The following is a 20,688-nucleotide window of genomic DNA, read 5'->3' on the forward strand; positions in this document are numbered from 1 at the left end:
CTTCCTTATTTCCATTGCACCGCCACTAGAAAGCTACCGCAAGCAACCAGCTGACACAGACAGGGAAGAAGGCAGCTTTTTTCACCAGCGCTTGAGTCTCTATGCCTTTGCCTGGTTTCAGCCTAAAGCCTCCCTCCACTGAATCTCAGCATAAAGTCCATCGTGGCCGCATATTGGGAGGACGGAGCCTGAGGGGGGCTGTTTTATGAACTGTCACAAATGGTTTAGCATAAAGCCTAGCACAGGACACAGGATCCTACAGCTGTGGACGTACCAAGTGTAGGATTTGGACTGGGCTGTAGGTAGCCCTGTAAGGCATTTTCTGTGCACTGAGGAAGATTTTCCACGTAAGAACAACTCCCTTCTAGTAGCGAAATTGTCAGGGAGATCTTGCCCTGTCACTAATATCCATGATGGAGTCAATTTCCAGAGAATCTCGATGTGGACAAACCAACCTTGTCAAGACAACACTGCAGGGGACTAAGCCTTTTATTGTGATAAAAATCTAGAAGGAAGACCATCTATTTTTATTGCCAGGAAGAGAAAGGCTGCATACAGCACAGGAGAGCAGAGACACCCACTTCTCTACCAAGCTGTGATCTCTTGGAGGTGCTAACAAATTTCGTGCTGTTAAAAAAAAAAAAAAAAAAACCAAACAAAAAGAGAGAAAAAAAGAAGAAAGAAGAAAAAAAAAGAAAGAAAAAAAGGTTAGAAGCTGCTTGGGCTCGTTGTAGCCATTAGATGGCACTGCAGACATCACCAGGACTGCAGCTTCAACATGATGTTTGTACAGGCTTGTCAAAAGATTAAAGAGTTGATCCCACAGCTACTCTTCAAAGAAGGATTAAACCAGGACTGAACACTGAAACCTTTCACAGATAAAACCAAGCAACTAGGTTCAGGCATCAGGCCTGGGCCCCACAACTGGGCCCCTAACACAGAGCTGCCCTTATTAACTTCCATCCCATGCAGGCAGCAAGGTTGAGGTGAGGTCTTCCACTTTCCATCAGTTCAGCTAGTCTCTAGACTTTAAAATGCAAGAGATAAAAATAATACTGGCAAATCATTGCCTTTTGACTGCCTCAATTTCCTTTAAAACTCAGATTAAAAATAATGCTGCTCCAGACCCCACCCGGAAGGCAAATCTCTGCTCTGTCCAGCCAGTGTATACTCATTTTATTGAACGGGCCTGGTTTTACTTTCCCTTTGTCATCATTAAGGATTGCTCCAAACTTCAACAAGATTAGAGTCAGACACAGTAAACTTCTAGAGTGAAGCTTCACTTATTCTACTATTACTTTTTGCTGTTAAAGTACTATATATTTGCTGGTTGCTTTGCTCTCCTTTCTTGGTTATTCAGAAGCATTTTTGTATTAAGGCAGAAAAAAATGTTTAGGTTTCCTCAAATACTTTCACCTCCTCTCTGCAGCTGAGACACAAACACTGTATTTATGGGAATATGTATGCAAACTGTTGCCTAGACATTACAGCCTATCTATTCAATGCAAGTTTTTAAGTCAAGACCTGAAGGATAAAATGTCGTTTGTAGTAATGTTTCCTGTCCAGCTTCTTGCGGTTGTTTTCAAAGTCATATACAATCATGTCAGTGATTTATCCCTGCAAGTTCCACACAATACAACAGCTCTGCATTTTAGGCTTCTAAATACATACACTTTCGTACATGTTTCACAGTCCAGGCAGGCTCCCATAGACATGTTCTCTTTTCTGTAAGTGATATCCAGGTAGAGAAAGAGGATTCTGGCCATTTATTTAGAATTGCTAGATGTCAGGCAGCCCAGCTGAAACTACCACCTGGAGTCTGTGTACACAGCAGAGTCCTAACGCGCTGGGCTTGCTGCTCGTGAACTGGCCATCTGTGCAGGGCCTGGGAACATATTTTCATGCAAAACTTTCCATCTGGAAATACAGGAGCTCTGTGATCTAGCTTTGTATATAGTTGTATTGGGTTTGCGTGGCAAGGTTTTGGTAGTGGGGGGCTACAGGGGTGGCTTCTGTGAGAAGCTGCTAGAAGCTTCCCCTGTGTCTGACAGAGCCAATGCCAGCCGGCTCCAAGATGGACCCGCCACTGGCCAAGGCCGAGTCCATCAGCGACGATGGTAGCGTCTCTGGGATAACATAGTTAAGAAGGGGGAAAATCATACACAATACCAAGAGCAATTGCAGCCAGAGAAAGGAGTGAGAATATGTGAGAGGAACAACTCTGCAGACACCAAGGTCAGTGCAGAAGGAGGGGCAGGAGGTGCTCCAGGCGCTGGAGCAGAGATCCCCCTCCGGCCAGTGGAGAAGACCATGGTGAGGCAGGCTGTCCCCCTGCAGCCCATGCAGGATGACAGGGAGCAGAGATTCCTCTGCAGCCCATGGAGGACCCCACGCTGGAGCAGGTGGAAGCACCCAAAGGAGGCGGTGACACTGTGGGAAGCCCGTGCTGGAGCAAGCTCCTGGCAGGACCTGTGGACCCATGGAGAGAGGAGCCCACGTCAGAGCAGGTTTGCTGGCAGGACTTGTGACCCCGTGGGGGACACACGATGGAGCAGTCTGCTCCTGAAGGTCTGCACCTCGTGGGAGAGACCTACACTGGAGCAGTTTGTGAAGAATTGCAGCCCGTGGGAAGGACTCACATTAGAGAGGAGGACTGTCATCACATCCACATCCACTCACATCATGGAGGACTGTCTCCCGTGGGAGGAACCCCACACTGGAGCAGGGGAAGAGTGTGAGAAGTCCTCCCCCTGAGGAGGAAGGAGCTGCAGAGACAACGTGTGATGAACTGACCGTAACCCCCATTCCCCGTCCCCCTGTGCTGCTGCGGGGGAGGAGGTAGACAAATCGGGAGTGAAGTTGAGCCTGGGAAGAAGGGAGGAGTGGGGGGAACGTGTTTTTAAGATTTGGTTTTATTTCTTATTACCCTACTCTGATTTGATTGGCAATAAATCAAATTAATTTCCCCGAGTCGAGTCTGGTTTGTCCGTGATGGGAATTGGTGAGTGATCTCTCCCTGTCCTTATCTTGACCCAGGTGCTTTTCATTACATTTTCTCTCCGCTGTCCAGCTGAGGAGGGGACTGACAGAGTGGCTTTGGTGGGTACCTGACATCCAGCCAGGGTCAACCCACCACAATCATTACGGAGAAAGAATCTTTGCTTCAGATTCTTTCATCCAGACTACAATTACAAAGAAAAAAATGATGACTTTTCAGGATATGCAAATAAGTACACGCTGGAGTGCTGTGTTAAACTGGAAGGTCTAATCCTGTTGGTTGTCACAAGCTGGTCATATCCAAAGCCACATGCTAAGTGTTTATATGAATCTTGGTATCTTCAACAAACTGTGTTAAGTGTTCATACTGCAGAGCCAGAATAGATTATTATCTCATGTCCACACTTCTCACTACTGCTAGTTTTCAAAAATAGACAGTTTTATACCTCAGGCTGTGCCACATTATTGAGCCCATTTATGCAAATTCTTTCACGTAGGACACGAGTGCTGGTAGTTGTACAGACCTGGGTTAAATCTCCATTCCAGCCCATCCCTGCTACTTTGGGTAAGTGGGTCAAAGTGAATCCTCTGGTTCACACAGATACACAGTTGTGGGGCTGCCCCACCATCACCAGGAGACATACGCAGTCACCTTCTCAAACTCAAAGGAAGGATCCTCTTTTATATTTCAGGACATCTGGATTTGGATTTGTTAGTTTCCACACTGCCTGCCACGATTTATCATCTAGAAAGTATTTTCCAGTTTAGACTGATAACAAAGAGCTCTTCTAGGCAGGAATTACAGGAATATTCCTAAAGTAGAAACCTAAAAACTGATAAGCAGTATTTTAAAGTTACCCCTCTAAGTGGAGGGTAAGCTAAAACAGTACTCTCGTCCCCTCTGTAACATGGCCAAGCTAAATAATACTAGCCATTCCAACCAAAACCAGACCCTCTACTCCTGCTCTGTAATACCACCCCCACTACATTAGAACATACAAAGACTGTATGTAGTGGTCTTCAGGCATGGACATCATGTTCCTCTCACCCTGCTGTGTAAGAGGAGTGAGTTGGGAGTAACTCCACTAAAGCTAGTGGCAGTGAACTTCTGTAAAGCTGTTAAGACCTGGTATATTCCAGTGCACAATGAAAGAAGATATACAGAGCATTTCTGCCTGTACTGTTTCCTCTCCATTTCTACCTTGTGACATATTGTCTTCATTTGGCGTCTGTGAAATGGTTGGATTTATTTATAATTTGTTCACTAAAATGTAACTGCAGTTGTATATTTTAAGAGTATCAGTGACGATCAGAATATTTTACACCAAAGCTATAATGAACCCAGGGCATTCACCTTTATGCCATGCCGGAGGATGTTTATTTTACAAGTACTATATGACCGTGCAGACTATCTTTGTTTTCAAAAAGTACGCAAGATTTTATGCAGAATGGGTATGGGATTCTGACTGCAAACAGATGACATTTTCCAGTACAATAGCAGAGATGTCACATTTTCCAATATAATAGCCAGTGATAGCAATAAATCTAGTAGGCTCCACAAAACAGGATTTACTTTGCCAATACCCTATGGAAGTTACTTGTTCTTCATTAAACTTACAACACCAGTACTACTCTTAGAAATGGTAAAACTATATGGGCTTCAGAAATATGCATTAGGACAAGATTATATTCATTTAAGAGAGTAAAGGGCCAATGATTTATACCACAAGGAGCTGCATGTTATTCAGTACAGTTGCAATGTCATCAGAATAAAACAGTTTAGAGGCATGGTATGTTGGAAAAGCCACAAATGTCAACTGTTCTCTTACAATGCATTATAAATTAATGTTTTGATAATCTTTGATTGATCATGGTGACTGGGAGATGTGCCCAAAGACTGAAGGAAAGCAAATGTCAGCCCTATCTTCAAGAAGGACAAGAAGGAGGACCAGGAGCATTACAGGCCGGTCAGCTTCACCTCGATCTCTGGGAAGGTGATGGAGCAGCTAATCCTGGACACCATTTCCAGGCACATTAAGGACAATAAAATCATCAGTAGTCAGCCTAGCTTCATTGAGTGGAAGTCATGCTTGACCAACTTGGTAAACTTCTATGATGAAATGACTGACCTGGTAGAGGGGAGAGCTGCAAGTATTGTTTACCTGGACTTCATTTTGGCCCTTGACACTGTCTCCCATAAGATCCTCATAGACAAACTGCTGATGTACAGGCTGGATGAGCAGTGAGGTGGGTTGAAAACTGGCTGAATGGTGTGGGGTGCAGAGAGTGCTGATCAGTGGCATAAAGTCTAGTTGGAGGCCAGTGACTAGCAGTGTACCCTTGGGGTCAATACTGGGCCCAGTACTGTTTAACATCTTCATTAATGATCTGGATGATGGGTGTGCTCTCAGCAAGTTTGCTGATGACACAGAACTGGGAAGAGTGGCTGATACAGCAGAGGGATTTGTTGCTGTCCAGAGAGACCTTGGACAGGCTGGAGAAATGGGCTGACAGGAACGCCATGAAGTTCAGCAAGGAGAAATGCTAAGTCTTGCACCTGAGGAAGAACAACCCCATGCACCATGGGGCCACCCAGCTGAGAAGCAGTTTGGCAGAAAAGGACCTGGGGGTCCTGGTGGACACCCAGTTGAACATGAGCCAGGAAGGTGCCTTTCCGGCCAAGGTGGCAAATGGTATCATGGACTGCACTAGACAAATTATTGCTAGCAGGTGGAACAAGGTGATCCTTCCCCTTTATTCAGCACTGGTGAGCCCCATCTGGAGTGTCCTGTTTTGGGCTCCTCAGTACGAGACATGGACATATTGGAGAGAGTCAGTATGTCCACATCAACAAAGGGCCATGAAGATGACTAAGGGACTGGAGCATCTCTCATATAAGGAAAGGCCGAGAGAGCTGGGACTGCATAGTCTAGATGAGAGAAGACTCGGAGGGAATCTTACTAATGTATATAAATACCTAAAGGGAGGGTGCAAAGAGAATGGAGCCAGGTTCTTTTCAGTGTTGCAGTGGGCACAAACTGAAATACAGGAGGTTCCTTCTGAACATCAGGAGACACTTTTTTACTGAAACGGTGACTGAGGACTGGCATAGGTTGCCTCAGGAGGTTGTGGCGTCTCCATGCTTGGAGCTATTTAAAAGCCTTCTGGACATGGTCCTGGGCAACTGGCTTTAGATGACCCTGCTTGAACAGGGCCATTGGACCAGAGGACCTCCAGAGGTCCCTTCCAAGCTAAACCATTCTGTGATTCTGTTTATTTATTTTTCAATAGTGGTGTTCTTTATAGGCATAGGAACAGTGGAACTCCTGAAAAGACTGCCATGGTATTAATATATGGCAACAATCTCCTAGACACTGCACAGACCAGATTTTGTAGCCAGTGCTTTCCAAGTCTCCTTTATAATGAAACCCATTGATTTTCATCTAGTTGTTCCTGAGTTGCAAAGTTTGTTTAGATTAATCTCATCACCATAACCTTGCCCACAAGGTACCTCTGTCAACGTATTGAAGGTACAACTCATGGGAAATGCTATTTGAGATGGTTTGGGTATTTTATAAATAAACACTCCAATCTATTTCAATGTCCACTTTCACTGGACATTAGAAAATTGGTATTAAATTAGCTTATTTAGCTAAAAGGAACACATGTGACCCCACATTTGTTTTGAGTTAGAAATTCCAAATGAGAAGTCATGCATGTTAAAAAGCAGCTGAAATATATAAAGTTTCCATGGACAGAAAAAAACTGAGTCTGCCTTTGAAACAAAGTCTTAGGCTTAGGGGACTTAAGACCAATTAACTGAAGGTGTGAAGTTAATGCACAGAAGTTAAACTGCATTATACTCCCTTGTGGAAGCTCTCACTCAGAAATAAATTGGTTTTATTTCACTGGAGTTTAATCCCTCTTGGATGAATTTATGTGCATTAACTCCCATCCTTAAGTTAATTCATTTGAACTTTCCTGAGCTTCTCCCTTCCATAACCTTCAAAAGCCAAGAACTAAATAGTGCTTCCCTCTGAATACAGAAGCATGAAGGATAAACAGACTCGGAGAATTTGTCATTACTTGCCCATGTACCAGTATGGCAGGCAACTAGAAACTGGACTAAAAACTTTGGAATTAAAAGGTGGATGGTCTTCACAGAGAGGGAATGCACAAGAGAACCCCATTTGTAAGTCGTGCTTATCTTTATCTTTTATCTTTTCTGTTTATCTTTTAAACAGAAAGCCACAAGTCTACCTAAAAAGCAGGATCAGCAGGTAAATGGCTGTGCCAGAGAATACAAGGCAAATTCAGAAATGCTTGCAGATATCATATCTGCTTCTTCCATTATTTTTACCTTTGCCTTTAAACTTTGTAAAGAAATGTGAATACTCAACAAGTTTCCTGTCCCTTCACCAGGGAGAAGACAGCCTAAGGGACACTGGGTCAACTTAAATGCGAGAAGGGCAGGCTTCTCCTTCCTTTATGTGTAAAAATATACCCATAAGACAGTCACCAATTCAGTTATTCCTTGCTAACATGCAAGCACATGAATGAATTATTTCAGCGATCCCATTGACTTCAGAACAACTACCATGTAAATAAAGATATGTATGTGTTTGCAGAACTGTATGCCAAAAGAATAATGTCCCAGTGCCTGATCTTATTAGGCTAATATGCTGGAGTCTCCATCAAGTTATCTTCCCCTGTAGGTAATCATGTTAATTATTTTTCCCTAATTTATATCAAGGCATTACTACAATTCCCAGCCTAAACACATACTCTGAAATGTGGCAACGGTAATGCATAATACATTAGAAAAATATTTATTAGAGCTTGCACAGAATTATATTTGTGATGCTTACTAAAACAGATGTTCAGAAACGTGCATCTTGCCAGTACAACTAGGAGATTACACCACAAATGCTTACTTCTGCCTGTCATTTTATTTCTGATCTATCATGTTTTGGAATGATCTGGTGAAATTTCAGTGGCCAAAAGGATGTGGTTGTGACATTAATATGAAAGGTGAAACACAATTAGCTACCATTCTTTTCCTATTTTTGCTTTCAAACTTTAGGTTTCTCCTGACTACCAATTGCTAGATACACAATTATGCAGTGTTTTTCAGTACATACTCACAGTATACAATTTCATATAAAATCTGAATGCACCATTTCTCAGACCTACCTGTTTCTGCAGACAATCTTGTTCTTGTGCTTCTCTTCTCAAAAATCATGGCCAAAGATTTGCCTTGCATCAAAGGCAAATACTGGAACATGAAAATTGAAGGCATTTCAATTTTATAGTTATTATACACTTTACAGTGTGAATACTTCTTTCACATTTTAATTCAGCATTAGAAAACTTACCCAGGTGTTTTTTTAGCTGTAGCTTTGTTCTCCTGTCGTCCAAGGAATTTATTAGCAGTGGAAAGGTTAAAGGGAAAGAAGTAATTCTAGGGGCAAAAAGCAACCTCATTTTTGCACTCAGTTTGAGGTAGCATTAAAGAGAACTCTGATACTAATTTAATCGCATGCAGGGAAGTGGCCTTCATTTCCTACATTTAGTGCTGCATGTAGACCGTGTGTAGATGGATGGAGTTGGCTGATAACAGGGAGTTAGCTGTGCAAAGCTGTTTAACCTTTTAACTTGCAAAGTCCTCTGAAGTATTTAAAGAATAGCTCTAAACACTTTACAGGAAGGCTCTTTGATTTGTAACACATGATTTACAGTATTTAAGAGCTCAGGTGATGCTGTTTAGCACAAGACAATGGCACATTCCCAATACTTTTCAGAACAGCATTTATTTCAACATCTGAGTGACCTAAATGACAGTTAGAGCATTTTACCTCTCCTTTGTGCTTTATCCTTTGTTTCAAATCTGAGGCCATCCATAGCAAATACTTCAGTTCATCTGCTGTGTAGTTCTGTAGAGTAAGGAGATCACGACCTTTCAGATGAACATTCATTTGAGCTGGTGGCCCATACCTGTGTCAAAAGAGCAAAAAATACACGCTTTTTGTCATTTGACACTGAATTGTACTCATGCTAAAGCCAATGAGCAAGCAGCTGAAACCTCTCCCACTCCCCTCATTTGACCCAGCTGGATCAGCTTGATGGACTGTGTTAATTACTGTAAGACAGACCCAACATGCCACTATGCACTGTATTGATCACTACTGTAACAGTGTCTCACATTATATTACAAACTGTACTTTAGATGTAGTTTCCTTTGCCTTGTGATATGCATATGACTTGACTGCATGCTGCCTAATGAAATAAACCCAAATGCACAGGGCCCTTCAAGGCTTGGTGAAATGACTTACGTGTAGACCGCAAAGCTGCCCTTTTGGGGCACAGAATACGGGGAACTGATTTTGGTGCTCTTTCTCACTCCTTCATGCTTTGTGGATGAGTAGACACTTGCCACGTTCCACCTTCACCAATACAAATGGTGACATTTCTATAAATGTGTATGAAATCTCTTGATTACACTGGAGAAGAGAATGAAAAACCCCAACAAAATAGCCATGAGCTCTGGTCCTTCTTCTACCATACAAGAGATGTTCTGGGCATGTGCTGTGTATTTATTCAGTGTCTTCTGGCCTCCAGCCAGATTTATGACTTTAGAATCACATGGAATTGGATGTTGATAATCACCCACAGAAGTTACATGATCAAATTTCCTCCAGCTTAGACAAGGTGTCTTAATGAAAGTCACGTCCTAGCCCATATTTTCACAGGTTTAAGATTAATAAGGGCGAGTGGTAGCTTAGCCGCTTTTCTGGCACTGTATCTACAGCCCTCCTTAGCATAACAGAGCTCGCACCGTACTCTTGCTAAGGTTTGGATGGGTACAAGCTAAACATGTCTTTATAATAAAAGGCAGCATTTTTAGGCTGATCTCACAGAATGGAGCCCAAAGCAATGCAAACAAATGGACTGAGTGCAGTTACTGCTTTTGCATTTCCAAGCAGGCTTCTCTTTAGCTCACCTTTGAGGCCAGGCTCAGTTAGAGCACCTGCCAATTGCCAAGCCCTGGAGCTCACAGCTAGGAAAATTCAGGGGAAAAGAGAAATAATTCCTGTTAATTCTTCTGTTAATTCCAATGAATAAAAGCCCTGGTAGTGGATAGGCCTATTATGGCTTCTAAAGATTTTGGTGTTATATTAGTTAAATCTGCAGGGAAAGACTTTTTCTGCAGAATTTTATAGCTTAGGCTCCAACTGAAACTGGAAGAAGAGAGCAGCTCTTAAGGGAATGGTACCACCCATTATTACTGTCTGTTTGACATCACAGCATAAACTGCATGACATGTAACAGAATTTTTTCTTCAACTGAAGATATCTAAATGCTATGTGTGTTCCTTCTGGACACCTTAAAAATGCTTTAGATACACATTATACCACTGTCATTACTAAGAAGACTTTTTTCACAGTGAAAAGGATTATGTGTAACAGCTGAAGCACAAAGAATATATGAAGTAGCCCATGCACATGCCCTGCAGATTAATATTGATGGAACTCAGTTTATCATAGAATCATAGAATGGTTTGGGTCGGGTTTGGGTCGAGGGACCTCAAAGATCATCTAGTTCCAATCCCCCTGCCATGGGCAGGGACACCCTCCACTAGACCAGGTTGCCCAAAGCCCCATCCAACCTGGCCTTGAACACTTCCAGGGATGGGGCATCCACAGCTTCTCTGGGAAACCTGTTCCAGTGCCTCACCACCCTCACAGGGAAGAATTTCTTCCTAACATCTAGTCTAAATCTACCCTCTTCTAGTTTAAACCCATTACCCCTTGTCCTGTCACTACACTCCCTGATAAGCAGTCCTGATATGCTGTCATATATCAGAGCAATGTGCTCCAGAGATTATGCAGACTGCCAGAGGATCCACCACTAAGCTAAGCACAAAGCACCACAAAAATTCCCATCAATGTGCACCATCAGAGTCCAGTCTGCACAGGTCCCCAAATTGCAGAAGGCTGGACTTTTCTGTAACACCATGTAGATAAAGGAGTGGATTTCTTGTTTTCTAAGTTTAATGTTGCCTGTGTATTTTCTTAGATTGTCTCTGAAAATTGATTCTTAAGTGAAATACAATCTAAACTGTATGTGTGACTTAAGTAATAAATATTTGTGGCAGTACCATTTAAAATAATAACACACATTTCCAAGCCATAATGTTCATAGCATTACAATCATTAGTAAAACAAAGTTACCTATTTTGCTATCAGTGTTATCCTTCTGTCCCCATGCTTGCGTCCAACCTGAGGTAAACAACCTAGAAACAGTGAGGAAGCATCCAAATGCCCCATTTTTGAATTTGAAGTGAGTGTTACAGAGCTAGCAAAAGTATTTCCTGTACTTCTATATTCAACAGCTGTGGAATAGAATATACCTGACATTATAAGAGAGGCTGGGCATTCATGGGTCAGGTAGCTTCTACCATAGCATGAAAAACAGCTTACCAAGGTAAACTACTGAAATCCAGCCTGGAATACCAAGGCTTTTAGCTGACTAGCTAATCAAGGGATTGGCTCTAACTTCAATGTGTATATTCTGAAGGAAATTAGTTTCATAACTGTGACGACTTTTTTATTTTTGTTATTTTTCAGAACAGGAATTTGCTACTCTATCCAGTTTGAGGGAACAAAAAAAAAAAAAATTACTTGTTCTGTTTTAAAATCTATGCAATTGCTTGCTGCTTGGTCACTCTACCCTCCTTCGCTGCATTGTTTCCAGAGCAGCTTTGGTGCTGCTCCTTGAGTTTCTAATTGCAGCCTACAATTCCATCCAAGTAGTCAGAGATTGTCTAATCTCAACCTGCCAAGCAGGTTCATTGGTCTTGCTTTACCACTTGGCATGATTGAGAAGTAGACTGAGAAATATCCACCACTACTTTCTGCACTGGTAGACAGTGAAGCACTAAAATTGGTTACCCAGAGAGGATTTGGAATTACCATCCTTGGAGATGTTCACGATGTGGCTAAGCAAAGACATAGCTGACCTCATATGCTGTTGTCAGGCTACAAGCAGAAAATGGGACTAGAGGTCTGCTCCTGACCTCTGTGTTCCCATAATGATTCTGGTTTATTGCTATGACCTTCAAGAAATGTGTTCCCTTCCCTGTGGTTCACATCCTCTGAAAGAGAGGCAGAAGTGGACAAATAAATTCCAGAGAAGGGAGCATGAGACAACATACCAAAGTTAAAATGTAACAACAGGCTGAATTGCAAGGTCAAGCAGTAGGCTTATTCCTTTCTGAGCAGGGACAGCAATTACTTTGGACTATTAGCACAGACCGATAGATATTACGTTATCCTGCAGCATCAACCATGGTGTGCTTAAATTTTAACGCTCAGACAGTGGTAATAGCTTATGCCAACGTTATGATATAATGTTAAAAAGCCCCTAAAATTAACAAACAACATTATGTGGGGAGCCTAACAAATTGCATGACTTTATTGGAAAACCAGATTTACTGCAGTTGTCTTCCAAACTTGCTTTTCTATCATCTCTGCTAACCAGAGAAAGTTCCCACTGATTGCCAGCAGTGAAAAGCCAAAATCCATAAAAAAAATTATCACCCAGGCTAAAACTGTAGCAAATAAATCACAGAGCTTGAAAAACATTTGTTTTTCATCTGATGTAATGTAGAAACGATAAATGAAAGTGACTTATTGCATATTAGGATTCCTATGCATGTGAAATTCCCGTATATTGTTTTCTAGCACTAATCATTTGTTACATAACGCTGTTATTACTATTCTTATTGACACCGACATTAAAACGTAGGAAGATGTGGAATTAAGTTTCAAGTCTTTAATTTTAACCTGATTCTGGAGATGTGACAAGCATGAGAAGCAGCTTATTGCTTGTACAGTACAGGTACTTTTCTGAAGGCACGGGGGACAGGCACGGCTGAAGAAAGAACCCAACGCCAGGTCACAGAGCCAGGTCTACCTGGTTAACTTTGAACCTTGGATCACATCATGCTCTTCCTGCATGCCTCCAGTGTATATAGAGACAAAAAAATACCAAAGTGGAGATTCACCTTGCAGCTTCAAGGAGACAATTTTCCCCCTCTCCCTCCCCCAGTGCTGGCCATGTAAATTGTCTAAATGCCTAAGAATTTCCTGTACTTTATTCATATATTTATTGATTACAGTACCTGCAGCATACACTGACCTCAAGAAGAAACATTCTTTCTTGACTTTGCTGCTAAATCCCTAAATAGAAAGAATTAACAGCATTTCACAAACTTTAGAAGGGAAAATCCTCCAGCCTCCCAAGGAGGCAGAGCTTGCTGCCTTGGGAAGCAAAAGGGCACTAAAAATGTGGGGGGAAAAAAGCGCCTTTCTCTGAAACACTCACTCCTTCACAGGATTCAGCTGCTTTTGTCTCCAGGTTTCTGACTAAATGCACTGAATGCCAGACAAAACTAAAGGGTAAGCTTACCAAAACTGTCGCAGTAGCAGCTTGCTGCTCCCTGTTAGTTTTGCAATATCGAAGAAGTTCCTTACGTTCAACAGCATCTTCCGTTCACGCTAGACTTCTCTCAGTCCCACAAATAAAGTTAAGAGAAACAATACGAAGCAGAGAACGAGCCGTGCCACTGTGCAAATGATGGAAAACCAAGAACCAAAGTCCTCGCTTCAGTTGTCCCAGCTGGGGCTGGGCCAGGCGGGGGCTGACACTGAAGCTTTTCCTTGGTCAGACTCTCAAGATAAAGATTTCTCACGAGGCCCATTGCACCACTCACACTTTGTGCTCTTCTCGGTGGGCCCATTGTATCATACCTGCGTCAATACCATTTCATAGCAATGTCGTGTTTGTTAAATATTTGTACAGGAGGACGTTGCAGCAGAAAAAGGCGAAAGAAGATTTGTCAGGGCGCAGCAGGAGCGGGGCAGCTCCCTCGGGGATGGGATGGGGACTGATGGCCCCGCACTGAGCTGAAATGAGGGTCCTGGCACCACAGGGGTGGGCCATTAAGACTTATTCATGCCCTCAGGGCACATGGAGAAGAGCTACACTAAGAAATTTATATTTTCCTGGGGTTTTTCTGGACAAGGTTTTCAATTGTGCCATGGTAGCGTTAAACAGCCCCCAGTGAGGCTCAGAACCTTAAATATTGTGGCCTGCATACCTTCTCAGGTTAAATTGGTTGCTGTATGATCTGATGTCAGTCAATTGCTAAATAATAAAGTGATTTCATTTAAATTTCTACCTTCAAAAATAATTGTCAGATAAGACTTTATGCCACCTGGACTGTAGGTGGTTTTGAAATATGACCATTACTTTCTCATTTCCTCCTCTGTGTAAGGCGAAAAGTACTTGTGTAAATTGAGGTGACGGTGTATCTGTCAGAGAAGGTGATATGTCGAAATTGCAACGCGAGGATCGTATAATTAAAACACATAGAAAAAAAGTTTGACTTCCCCAGACAAAGAGACTGCCACGAAAACATCATGCAGGGTGATAGCTTTTGGTGGGATTTGTTCAGGACCCCTCACACCACACCAACTCTGAGATGCCTGGAAAACATCATTCCCTGCTCCAAGACCTCCTTACAAGGTCAGCCACCCTACCAGCAGAGATACATGTGTCCCACTTTGTGAGGTGGTTCCCATCTCTCCCAACCGGATGTTGATCCTCAACTGGGATCCCACATTGACAGAAACCAAAACCCTGCCGCAGACACCTTCTTCCCATGAATCTTCCTAATTGTTTCATAACCCATTTATATTCTTGGCAACCACAGTATCTGGTAACTACAATTTCAGGCGTCACTTTGTGGAACAATGTTTATTCAGTTTTATTTTGAACAGCTTTTGCTGGATATCCCCTTGTTTGGAGAAGCAGTTAGGGCAGAAAGCATCAGCAGAACATTGGGATTCAAAGAGGTGAAATCCCTGCCTCAGTAGGGGCAAAAATCAAACTTTCTGTTCCCTTTTGAAAACATGGCCACCCTTCTTTGTACTTATATGGATACCTCATCTTATGCACCAACAGCTGTATTGATTAAACTCTGCATAAAACAAGGCTTAAATTGGTTGTCCAGGCTGCCAGCTGCAGCCTCTATTGCAGTACATCATCCTGAAAGCAAGACCTTTTTCTTTCGGCGAGGGATGACCTGGCATATTTGAAACACACAGGGATAGCAAGAAAATGGAAATCCATAAACGACGATAGATTTTTCTGAGGTTGGGAAAAGCTCCGGTGGGAGTTTGGGACAGCACATTAACTATGGTTAAACAGCAACAAGCCCCTGGACTTACTCCAGCGGGGTCTGCACCGCTGCCACCACTTAGCTACGTGTCCCTGGCTGGGTGGATGATTGAACGTCTTCTCATGCACCCCATCAGAAGATCTTACACAGACATTCTGGTGAAAAGAGAGACCACCAAACAGAGGAAACTTGTCTTTCAGGACAGCGGAATCCCAGCGGTGACAAAATAAAAGTTTCTGAGTTACGTTCCGTTCACCCTGCCGAGGCAGGGCAGCCCCTCCACTCTCTAAGCAAAGCAAGCAGAGGTATCGGGAGCCCGGCCCGGCTCAGCAGAGAGCTCAAGGCCGAGTCCCGGTGCGAGATGGCTGCTTTGGGAGCCGAGGCAGGGACAAGCTTCAGGGGAGGGAGACAGAAACGATGCCCAGGGAGGCGGGGACGGTGCCAGGAAAGCAAAGCTCTGCTGGAGACGACACTCGCAAGGTGCCTTCAAGAGAGGTGATTCTTCCCTCCTTTCGGCACCCGTGAGCCCCGCCTGGCGTGCAGCGGCCGGTTTGTGCTGCCCATAGACTGGGAGGGACGGAGAGACCGCCGCCACCTCAGGGGAGCTTCGCCATGGCGGGGCGGGAACGGCAGACCGCCGGTGACCGGCCCGCCGCCAGGGGGCGCTCCCCCCGCCCCGTTCACCAGGCCGGGCTTCCTGCCGGCGGCCGGCCTCGTCAGCGAGCGCTGCGTCGCTCTCTATGGCCGTTGCCCGTGGCAGGGCCTGTGTTTACTTCCGGCAGCCCGGCGCCGCTGTGCATGGGGCGCGGGGGCGGCCGTCCGCCGCCAGCTGCCATGGCCGAGCCCGCCCAGGAGGACGAGCTGCCGGTGCCCGGTGAGTGGTGCCGGCCTCTCACAGGGGACGGAGCTTCGGGTCGGGGGGGACCTCGTCCGCTCGTGGCGGTCCCTGCCCGCTTCCCCTACCACGGCGGCGCTGGGCGCCATCAGCGGCCCCCGACGGCCGCCTCCCGGCCCTGGCGTGCGGCCGCGGCCCCTGGTCGCCCCGCTCTGCACTTCGCGGCCGCCCCCGGCTCCCTCCGGCGGCGCGGCGTTGGGCTGCGGGCCGCTGGCTCGGGCCGGTGTCTTCCGGCGTCTGGGGAGAAATACGTACGCTGACGTCAGAGATTAGACGGGGGCAACCTTGCTATCGTCACCGGCATGCGTTAAGCAGACAGGTTTTGTCAGTTAATAAATGAGTTCTGGTCTGTGGTTTGACCTAAGGTAATTTTTAAACATTTGCTCGGTGCCGAGACAGCAAAAACCTCATTTGTGTTCTGTGGGATTTAATTTCCAAACTGACGTCATAGGTTTCAGTTGTGAAATAAATGAGATACGAAGGACATTTGTGAATGAAATTGTCTGCTTTTTGTATACGTTGAATCAAGAATATGTATATATTTTCATGTTAACGCTTCTGAAAGATAAAAGAGATTAACCAGAGAGCTCTGCTTTGGTACGAGTGCCAGAGGGATCACTGTAAGCATGTGCAGATGTGCAGCCTGGCTGGCTGGAGATTAAAGCTTGAAACAGAGTTTTCAGATCCCTTTTAGCATGTCTACAGTTGTAGGTGTGTCTACGTAAAATGAGGAAAACCTCTTTCTTTAAAAGGCTTGAATTTGTCTGCACAAACCTTGTATTAATAAAACTGTGAAAGTGAAACACATGTAGAGAGGTAGTAAATACAATTTTATACGTGGCTGCTGAACCTGATGCATAAAATAATGTCATTTGCAAATACGGGAAACTTTTGCATTAAAGTATTAATTCAAAATGAATATAAAATTTACAGTTTCAGACTGTAAATTTGGGGTTTGGAGCTGGGGTGCAGACTATTGATTACTTTCATTGAAAGTGAATATACAAAGATGTTTCAATGTTACTATCAAGTTATATGTAATTTTACACAAGCAGTCTAGTGTTACTGTGTGTGTGTTGTCATAGCTTGCATGTTAACAAAAAGTCTGCAAGGAAAAGGTTTAATTTCTGCTTTGTCTTCCAAAAAATTATTCTATGCTTAAAGCAGATGGTTTGATATCTCAAAATAGGAGGTCTAATTGTGTTTTGCCACATTGTTTGCATGGCTTTTGGTATATTATTTAACTTCTAAGTTCATTTCTTTTCCTGTAGAATTAACATTTTCTGTGTCAAGCCATATGTTTAACCAGAAGATGAATAAATAGTTAACATTCTGTGTTTTAAAACAATATTGCTGACACTTTTGAAAGTGGCGAGAATTGAGAGAACTAGGCAGATTGCAAGGGCAGACGAGCTGTTTGGACTTTATTTTGGAGTGGTTTTGTTTAGGTTTTTTAAAATCATGGTCTTACAATTAAAATAGTTGTGCCAACCTATGTTTTGAAGGCCGAGAGTTTTGGTTTTTGGAGGCCATTTTTAGAGCACATGTGTCTTCTCAGATGGGTGAGGAAGAGTGGTCAGTTTGGAACCTGTCATCTCTTTACAGTGTGTCTCTCTCTAATCTGATTTGGAAAACCTGTTTGAATTCAAGTATAAATGTATGTGAGAACTCTTTGTCTTGACCTGCTTTCAGGATGAGCCTTTTATTTTACTTTCTGGGACAGTTATTCCAAATTCTTTATTCTTTCTTTTACACACGTAGTAGCTTTTCTTAGAGGGTAGTGATGAAGTACGTTAGTGTACTTTAAATTATTGTATCCTCAGAACACAATATACCAGCAACAGTACCTATTCTATTAGGAAATTCAGGGAGGCTAAGAAGAATCAGGACTAAAATATGAACCTGAAAATGAAGTGCTCTTGGTGAAACAGAATAGAAGAAAATGCTTCTGACGTTGTTTTTTTTTTTTAAAAGAAGAAGATAGGAAACTAAAATGTGCAATTGAATTAATAGGAAATGACTGTTTCAAAATGTGTGAGGCAAAATTTATTTTCACTGAAATTGACATTGTCTTTTTGTGTTTTAGACTCAGGTGCTGTTTTCACATTTGGAAAAAGCAGATTTGCAGAAGATATTCCTAGCAAGTTCTGGTTCAAAAATGACAAGCCTGTACTTATATCATGTGGAGATGAACATACCGCTATTGTTACAGGTCAGTATTGGAAATAGAGTATATGATAAAAGGTTATATATTTGGACAGCTTGGAAAGTTATGATTCTTATTTGAATCCTGAGGTAATGTATCAAATGAGGTTGTGGAGAGAAGAGAGGACTGTTCTGTGGGAACTGTCAGGTGCCTTTGAAGTTAGTGTGAGGTCACTGAAGGTTTTCACAAGACATGCCCAAGAACCATCATAATTGAATCTGTAATAACTGAATGTATCACACAAGATTTAAAGTAAGCATGACTTTGTTCAGCTTAAACGTTTCTTGTGAATCTGACAATGTTTACTAGGTAATCTTAAATATAGAGATTTGTGTCATGGAAGTAAACAGTGTCTGTTGAACACAGTCAACAAGTTCATTAGGAATCTTCCTGAAACAATAACATAAGATTGTATCTCTGAAAAGAAGACTTGAATTACTATTAACTGTCAACTGAAAATAACCCTCGAAAGAGCAACTGAAAAAACTTCAGAAAATCCTACCAAAAAAGGAAATAAATTGCAAAAGCATTCAAAGAAGCTCAGATGAACAGTATTAATGTTTATTTTCATGTCTTTGAAATGATGGAAACAATACTTATTGAAGAGTTTGTTCAGTTTATATTACGTGGAAGGGACTATTCTTTTGTTGATGAGTATTTGTGTCAATTGTATTGACAGTCAACTGCGGATAGATAGTAAGACTTTGTTGTTATAAAATTGTGTTGGTTTTGCGTGGCAAGGTTTTGGTAGCGGGGGGGCTACAGGGGTGGCTTCTGTGAGAAGCTGCTAGAAGCTTCCCCTGTGTCTGACAGAGCCAATGCCAGCCGGCTCCAAGATGGACCCGCCGCTGGCCAAGGCCAAGCCAATCAGCGCCTCTGGGATAACGTATTTAAGAAAGAGAAAAAAACAGTTAGAGAGCGCTTTTGCAGCCAGAGAGAGGAGTGAGAAGATGTAAGAAACTCTGCAGACACCAAGGTCAGTGGAGAAGGAGGGGCAGGAGGTGCTCCAGGCGCCGGAGCAAGATTCCCCTGCAGCCCGTGGTGAAGACCATGGTGAAGCAGGCTGTCCCCCTGCAGCCCATGGAGGAAGGATGAGGGGGTGTAGAGATTCCACCTGCAGCCCATGGAGGACCCCACGCCGGAGCAAGTGGAGGCAGCCGAAGGAGGCTGTGACCCCATGGGAAGCCCGCGCTGGAGCAAGCTCCTGGCAGGACCTGTGGATCCATGGAGAGAGGAGCCCACGCCAGAGCAGGTTTGCTGGCAGGACTTGTGACCCCGTGGGGGACCCACGCTGGAGCAGTCTGCTCCTGAAGGTCTGCACCCCATGGAGGAGACTCATGCTGGAGAAGGCCGTGAAGGACTGTCTCCCGTGAGAGGGACTCCACGCTGGAGCAGGGGATCGATGAGAGGAGTCCTCCCCCTGAGGATGAAGCAGCAGCAGAAACACCGCGTGATGAACTGACCGTAACCCCCATTCCCCGTCCCCCTGTGCTGCTGAGGGGGGCGGAGGTTGAAGCCGGGAGTGAAGTTGAGCCCGGGAAGATGGGAGGGGTGGGGGGAGGTGTTTTAAGATTTGGTTTTATTTCTCATTCCTCTACTCTGTTTTGCTTAGTAATAAATAAGATGAATTCCCTCTCTAAGTTCGGTCTGTTTTGCTCGTGATGATAATTAGTGAATGATCTCTCCCTGTCCTTATCTCGACCCACAAGCTTTCTGTTATACCTTTTCTCCCCTGTCTAATGAAGGAGGGGAGTGATAGAGAGGCTCTGGTGGGCACCTGGCCCTCAGCCAGGGTCAACCCACCACAAAAATTTATATGCATATTTCGGGACTTTTTTTTATTGGCATGTATTTATTCTTCATCAATGCCCAATTGGTCATTACTCATTGAATAGTTTCTTGAGGGCTTCTTCCTATGTTGGAGCGGGTCCAGGGGAGGGCCATGAAGATGATCAGAGGGCTGGAGCACCTCTGCTATGAAGACAGGCTGAGAGAGTTGAGGTTGTTCAGCCTGGGGAGAGTCCAGGGGAGCCCAGAGTCTCTGGGGAGACCTTATAGCAGCCTTCCAGTACCTAAAGGGGCCATACAGAAAAGCTGGAGAGGGACCGTTTTCAAGCAGTACTGGCTTTAAGGTGAAGGAGGGTAGATTTAGATTTAGATATCAGGAAGAAATTCTTCCCTGTGAGGGTGGTGAGGCACTGGAACAGGTTGCCCAGAGAAGCTGTGGATGCCCCATCCCTGGCAGTGTTCAAGGCCAGGTTGGATGGGGCTTTGGGCAACCTGGTCTAGTGGAGGGCGTCCCTGCCCATGGCAGGGGGGTTGGAACTAGATGATCTTTGAGGTCCC

At 43.9% G+C, this 20,688-nt stretch overlaps 2 protein-coding genes across 2 annotated transcripts in view; one reads left to right on the forward strand and one right to left on the reverse strand.

The window, feature by feature from the left end:
• OTC (ornithine transcarbamylase) overlaps nucleotides 1–13,769 on the reverse strand; it is a 33,437-nt gene extending 19,668 nt beyond the window's left edge. Inside the window, exons 1-3 of the mRNA XM_010301352.2 lie at nucleotides 13,468–13,769; nucleotides 8,853–8,991; nucleotides 8,191–8,272 (exon numbers count right to left, since the gene is read on the reverse strand). Coding sequence (XP_010299654.1) covers nucleotides 8,191–8,272; nucleotides 8,853–8,991; nucleotides 13,468–13,544 — 298 coding nt within the window. The 5' untranslated portion in view covers nucleotides 13,545–13,769. The remainder of the gene's footprint in view (nucleotides 1–8,190; nucleotides 8,273–8,852; nucleotides 8,992–13,467) is intronic.
• A 2,170-nt stretch (nucleotides 13,770–15,939) lies between these two features.
• Nucleotides 15,940–20,688, forward strand: part of RPGR (retinitis pigmentosa GTPase regulator) — a 47,115-nt gene continuing 42,366 nt past the window's right edge. The window contains exons 1-2 of the mRNA XM_075774300.1: nucleotides 15,940–16,115; nucleotides 18,223–18,348. Coding sequence (XP_075630415.1) covers nucleotides 16,040–16,115; nucleotides 18,223–18,348 — 202 coding nt within the window. The 5' untranslated portion in view covers nucleotides 15,940–16,039. The remainder of the gene's footprint in view (nucleotides 16,116–18,222; nucleotides 18,349–20,688) is intronic.

Source organism: Balearica regulorum, chromosome 1 (assembly GCF_011004875.1).
Source record: "Balearica regulorum gibbericeps isolate bBalReg1 chromosome 1, bBalReg1.pri, whole genome shotgun sequence".
Taxonomy (NCBI): Eukaryota; Metazoa; Chordata; class Aves; order Gruiformes; family Gruidae; genus Balearica; species Balearica regulorum.